Source organism: Danio rerio, chromosome 12, assembly GCF_052040795.2.
Source record: "Danio rerio strain M-AB ecotype USA chromosome 12, GRCz13ab, whole genome shotgun sequence".
Classification (NCBI taxonomy): domain Eukaryota; kingdom Metazoa; phylum Chordata; class Actinopteri; order Cypriniformes; family Danionidae; genus Danio; species Danio rerio.
Genome location: NC_141032.1, coordinates 36,788,397 through 36,794,935, shown reverse-complemented (window position 1 = coordinate 36,794,935; position 6,539 = coordinate 36,788,397). Strand labels below are relative to the sequence as shown.

The 6,539-nt window shown below is 49.7% G+C and overlaps 1 protein-coding gene across 2 annotated transcripts; it reads left to right on the top strand.

The window, feature by feature from the left end:
• The first annotated feature begins 203 nt into the window (after positions 1-203).
• Positions 204-4,947, top strand: LOC141376844 (uncharacterized). Of its 2 annotated transcripts, XM_087276670.1 has the most exons (3): positions 204-378; positions 554-1,789; positions 4,794-4,947. In XM_087276670.1, exons 2-3 carry the CDS (start codon positions 931-933, stop codon positions 4,808-4,810), a joined length of 876 nt encoding a protein of 291 aa, XP_087132796.1. In that variant the 5' UTR covers positions 204-378; positions 554-930; the 3' UTR covers positions 4,811-4,947. The 2 variants fall into 2 exon arrangements, with proteins under 2 accessions (XP_087132796.1, XP_087132795.1); XM_087276669.1 differs by having other exon boundaries at positions 204-1,789; positions 4,794-4,946.
• Positions 4,948-6,539: the final 1,592 nt, after the last annotated feature.

Below are 6,539 nucleotides of genomic sequence, written 5' to 3'. Positions count from 1 at the left end.
ATACATGCGCATATATATATATATATATATATATATATATATATATATATATATATATATATATATATATATATATATTGTAGCGAGTCGGCTAATACCACGCCAATCCACACCAGCTGGAACACTCATCAACACCGGATCACTCACAGCTGGACCTCATCAGCCAGGGAGAGATATAAGCCAGCCCCACACAGGAGGAAACTGAGCTTCATTTGCACATGACTCCCTGCGCTAACGCTTGTCTCTCTCTGTCTCTCCCACAGCCGAATCCAGCTCGTGACCGATCCAACACCATACCTCTCACCAGTCTTCACCATCTCCCCGGAGCACTTGAGCACGCACCCTTAAGAAGAGCACTCATTCACCCCTTATATAGTTGTAAATAAAGCACCCTCCGGGGCATTGTTTGTAACATCATCTAACTGTGGTTGTGTTTTCCCTCTGCCTCGCTACAACTGGTGGAGAATGCGGGCATTGCAGAGGGAAAAATTCAGAAGAAACACTTACCAATAAGAAGAAATAACCGCTGAATTTTTCTTTGTGTTTGTTACAGACAGGCATCCGCTCTCTCTCTCTCCCACGCTTCCTCTTACTTGGCTGTCAACATCCCGTCGCCATGTCTCTGGAAGAGGTACTGCTCCACCTAGCGGAGATCTCCAGTAAGCAGAATTCCATCTCTGAGCAACTTACAGCCAGACAGGATCGACTGGAACAACAGCTCCGCCAGGCGGCCAGATACCATCCGACTCCCGAAGTGAGTGCGCATCATCATCTCACTAAACTCAGCGACCTGGATAATATTGACCAAAGGAAAACTGGGCGAGATTGTTGGCTCCGTTTCTCACAGGAGAAGCACAACGAGCATATTTTTCACTAGAGACACCTAAAAATGAAGACTACAAAGCGTTAAAAAAGGAGATATTAGCCAGAATGGGGCTATCCACAATCAGCGCAGCACAACAGTTTTCCCAGTGGGCTTATGACGAGAAACAGCCAGTGCGGACTCAAGCAGCTCAACTTTCTCGTCTAGGAAGGCTATGGTTATTAGGAGGAGATCCCTCGGCAGTCCAGGTCGCTGAGAAGGTGATTATAGAGAAGATGATGCGAGCGTTACCCCGACGTTTGCGAACACTCACCAGCATGCGAAATCCTGAGTCACTGGCCACCCAGGTGGAGGCGATCGAGCTGGCTGAAGCTCACATCGCCAGAGACAATGGGGAGAGAGCGGCTCTGCCACCCCGGAGGGTAAGTGCACCTTGGCGACCGGTGGAGGGCACAGCGCGACCAGGCGGCAGACCAGCGGTCCCCAGCCCGATGGACGAGCCGATGCCCACCGAGCCGACGACGCACTCGACCCCGGCCTGGACAGCAGGGTGCGCGGTACACCGCAACATCCCTCCCGAAGCTCCCACCCATAAAGTCCAGCTAGAGGGAAAAACACAAACAGCCACCTTAGACACAGGAAGCGCCATCACTCTGGTTCACCCGAAGACTTTGAAATACCACCATGAAAGCAAAGGGCGAATTCCGATCACGTGTGTGCACGGTGATACCCGCCACGTACCCGCCCGAAGAGTGACCATCGCGGCGAAACCAGGCAGCTGGCACATCGAAGTCGGGGTTGTTCCGGATCTTCCTGTGCCCCTCATACTGGGCAGAGACTGGCCGGGGTTCGACGAACTCCTAACTCACCACCACGCTCCATCGGCTCGTTCAAAGAAGAAGAACAAGCCACGGGCTCATCGGGACCGCAAACCAGCGCTGATGACCACCGAGAGCGACAGAGGGGGTGAGTCATCCATATCCGCTAACTTGTACTTTGATCTGTTTCAACAGATAACCGCAGGAGGCGATTTTGGCAGAGCACAAAGGGAAGATGAGACGCTCAAACACTGCTGGCCGCAAGTAAGGATCATTGATGGTAATGAGCGACTTCCCAGCCCTCACCCCCTCCCACATTTTATTGTGGAAAATGGTCTGCTGTACTGTGTCGCAGAGAGGCGGGGGGAAAAGAAGACACTACTGGTCGTTCCGAGGACCAAGAGGGAGACGGTCTTAGAATTGGCACACACCCACCCGATGGCTGGACATCTGGGAGCGGCCAACACGGTGAAAAGGATCCGCGATCGTTTCCATTGGCCGGGGCTAGACGGGGAAGTGAAGAGGTATTGCCAGGCATGTGACATCTGCCAGAGAACGTCTCCCCAACGACCACCCCCCCAGCCCTCTAATACCACTACCCATCATTGATGTGCCCTTCACCCGAATTGGTATGGACTTGGTAGGGCCTTTGCCGAAGTCGGCCCGGGGACATGAACACATCCTTGTGATCCTCGATTATGCCACCAGATACCCTGAAGTTATTCCCCTGAGGAAAGCCACGTCATCGGCCATCGCGAAGGAGCTGTTTCTTCTATGCAGTCGAGTGGGAATTCCAGCAGAGATACTGACCGACCAGGGCACCCCCTTCATGTCCCGGTTGATGGCAGACCTCTGTCACCTCCTCAAGGTAAAACGTATAAAAACCTCAGTATACCATCCACAGACTGACGGCCTTGTCGAGAGATTGAACAAGACTCTGAAACAGGACGGGCGCGACTGGGACCTCATGATCCCGTACGTGTTGTTTGGTATCAGGGAAGTCCCCCAGGCCTCCACAGGCTTTACCCCCTTCGAACTGCTGTTTGGCCGCCAACCCCGAGGGCTATTGGATGTGGCTCGTCAAGCCAGGGAACAGGAGCCAGCCCCCCAGCGGTCGGTGATTGAACAAGTACGGGACATGAGAGAACGCATCGAGAAAGTCATGCCCATCGTCAAACAACACCTGACCGAAGCCCAGCGCGCCCAGCAGAGATTGTATAACCGGCCCGCCCAACCCAGAGAGTTCCACCCAGGGGACAAGGTGATGATACTCCTACCTACCACAACCTCGAAGTTCCTCGCATCCTGGAAAGGACCATACACGGTGGTAGAAAGGGTAGGGCCGGTAAATTATCGAGTCCGTCAGCCGGGATGAAGACGGGAAGAACAGCTATACCACATCAATCTTATGAAGAAGTGGGTTGCAGCTCCAGGTCATCTCGTTGCCTTCACTGAAGAAACTCTTCCCGTTGTCCACATAGGTGAGCAACTCTCACCAAACCAGAAGGCGGAGCTGCAAGCCTTGGTTGGTCAGTTCAAGGATGTGTTCTCGGAGAAACCGGGCCGAACCACCATCATCCAGCACAACATTATCACTCCACCTGGCACCATCGTCCGGCAAAGGCCTTATCGAGTTCCAGAGGCTCGCAGGCTGGCTATCGACGAGGAGATCCAGAAGATGAGAAGGTTGGGCGTCATCGAACCATCCCGTAGCCCGTGGTCCAGCCCAATAGTGATGGTCCCCAAACCCGATGGCACCCTCCGTTTCTGCAACGACTTCAGGAAACTCAACGAGATCTCCAAGTTCGACGGGTACCCCATGCCTCGGGTGGACGAGCTGCTGGATAGGCTGGGTGGAGCCCGATTTATCTCCACTATCGACCTCACCAAAGGCTACTGGCAACTTCCACTAAGTGATGACGCCAAGGAGAAAACCGCCTTCTCCACACCCGGTGGGCACTGGCAATACCGGGTTCTTCCCTTCGAGCTCCACGGGGCCCCAGCCACATTCCAGAGAATGATGGACATCCTGCTGAGGCCCCACCAGCCATATGCAGCAGCATACCTGGACGACCTCATCGTCCATTCCGAGTCATGGGAGGAACATCTATCCCGGTTACAGAGATATTCGACGGGCTGGGCTCACAGCTAATCCCAAGAAATGCCACCTGGGTCTAGCCGAAGCCAGATACCTCGGATTCCACATCGGAAGAGGTCTCATACAGCCACAACAGAACAAGGTCAAAGCACTACAAGAAACTCCACAACCCACCACAAAGACCCAGGTACGTGCATTTCTGGGGTTAGCGGGCTACTATAAATGTTTCATACCTAACTTCTCATCCATAGCCAGCCCTCTGACAGACCTGACCAGAAACAGGGCAGCCGCAGAGGATAAGATGGACCAAGGAAGCCGACGACGCGTTCCGAGCCCTAAAGACGGCCCTCACATCCTCACCGGTACTACACGCTCCTGACTTCGGCTGCCCCTTCATTCTTCAGTCGGATGCTTCCGACTCGGGCCTGGGCGCGGTCCTCTCCCAGGTCCACGGCGATGAAGAACATCCCATCATGTACGTGAGTCGGAAGCTTACCCCCGCAGAGACCCGCTACGCAACGGTGGAGAAGGAGGCCCTGGCGATCAAGTGGGCAATCCTGGAGCTAAGGTACTATCTCCTTGGCAGGAAATTCACTCTGGTGACCGACCACGCCCTACTACAATGGATGGCTACAGCGAAGAACAACAACGCTCGGGTCACCAGATGGTTCCTGTCGCTCCAGGATTTCAACTTTGACGTCCAACATCGAGCCGGGGCCTCCCACGGAAACGCAGACGGACTCTCACGGCTCTGGTCAGGATGGGCAGGTCTGTCAAAACATTCTACCCCCCCTCTCAACACACTGCTTTTTCTTTGCAGAATACCCAGGACCAGGACGACGCTAAGGGGGGGGGAATGTAGCGAGTCGGCTAATACCACGTCGCCCTGGGCACAAATCCACACCAGCTGGAACACTCATCAACACCGGATCGCTCACAGCTGGACCTCATCAGCCAGGGAGAGATATAAGCCAGCCCCACACAGGAGGAAACTGAGCTTCATTTGCACATGACTCCCTGCGCTAACGCTTGTCTCTCTCTGTCTCTCCCACAGCCGAATCCAGCTCGTGACCGATCCAACACCATACCTCTCACCAGTCTTCACCATCTCCCCGGAGCACTTGAGCACGCACCCTTAAGAAGAGCACTCATTCACCCCTTATACACTTGTAAATAAAGCACCCTCCGGGGCATTGTTTGTAACATCATCTAACTGTGGTTGTGTTTTCCCTCTGCCTCGCTACTATATATATATATATATATATATATATATATATATATATATATATATATATATATATATATATATAGCAGTTTTAATTGTTTTAATTAAGCATTTATTTTCACTGAAACATCATAATATAACTCAAAGAAAATATGAACTTGATTGCAAGTGCAACATTGACCCCATTGTCTTATTTGTCCAGATTTTACAACTTATAACCCTTTAATAGAACTTGAAGGGCACCTATTTTACCCATTTTTCAAGATTTAAGATATATCTTTTGTGTCTACAGAATGGGTCTGTAAAGTTTCAGCTCAGAACACCCATCAGAGTATTTCTTATAGCTTTTAAAAGTTTGTAATTTTCTGCTCTGAACACAATGTAGCTGTTTTTGTGGCCTGTGCCTTTAATGCTAGTCCCCCCCCCATCACCTTTTCCGTGTGCTTGTCAGAGCGTACCTCAATCTGCAGCTGCGTCGGATAAACAGCAAAGTGACACATTAAGGAAGCAGATCTCACTTAACGTTTGTGAGAAATACTACAGTTAGAACTTTCCCAATGATTATTTGATGTATTTGTTGTGGAGTTAATGAATCAATGAAAACGATGAGTCACACACAATGTCGTTACAAAGTTCACGCACACACAGACACGCACACAGTTTTTGCACAGCAAATGTGCCAGGATACAAGTTAATATGCACTGCTGTATGGATATCCATTATGTTAATGTACAAAATAAACCTGATTTAACATCCACAAACCGGGATTGAACCGTCTTTTATAATTGTACTGACATGCGGATGTGGTGATTAAAGACTGTATAATCACTGTAATTCATTACAAACATGCACTGTTTTAAACTCGTAAAACTGATTCTTGATCACATTTGAGCCTGATTAATGATCACAGCGAGATGAACAGATCTTTTAATCCCAGTTGCTTTGCACACGTCCTGTCTTGTTGCTATGATTATATGTGTTACTACGGAGACATGTTAATATGTGTCTGTCAATCATTTTGGTGGGCAAGGAAAACCACACTTCCACATCATGTTGCTATGGGTCTCAAAATGGGAGGGATTTGGATCCTATTTAATGTCAGGAAATTTTAAAAAGAGGCTTATTGTCTTTATATCACCCATTATGACTGTGGACACACTATACCTATCTACACACAATTCTGTCCAAACAGCTTTAAAAATATGATTTTCATCATAATTGCCCTTTAGCTGAAATTATCATATTTGTGTTGTATAGGATGAACATTTAAATAAGTGAAGTTTATTCATAAACTAATTTCGAGAGGATCACGTGCTTATGATTTATCACGTCCAGTCTCGCATTTGCTAATCACTAATCTTCCAATCATATGAGCCCTAAGGCACCATAAATAGTCTAAGTTTTCAATTCACTTTATCTTCGTTTGGAAGAAAACCCCCCTCCTCCCCTATTCTCCTCCTTTACCTGCAATTGGGCGGCACGGCGGTCCAGTGGTTAGCACTGTGAACCACACAGCAAGAATACTGCCGGTCCTAGTTCGATAGGACCGGTAAGTGTTTCTGTGGGGAGTTTGTA

Excerpts from the sequence above, each read along its gene's own strand:
- LOC141376844 (XM_087276670.1), top strand. The coding sequence starts at position 931 with ATGGGGCTATCCACAATCAGCGCAGCACAACAGTTTTCCCAGTGGGCT.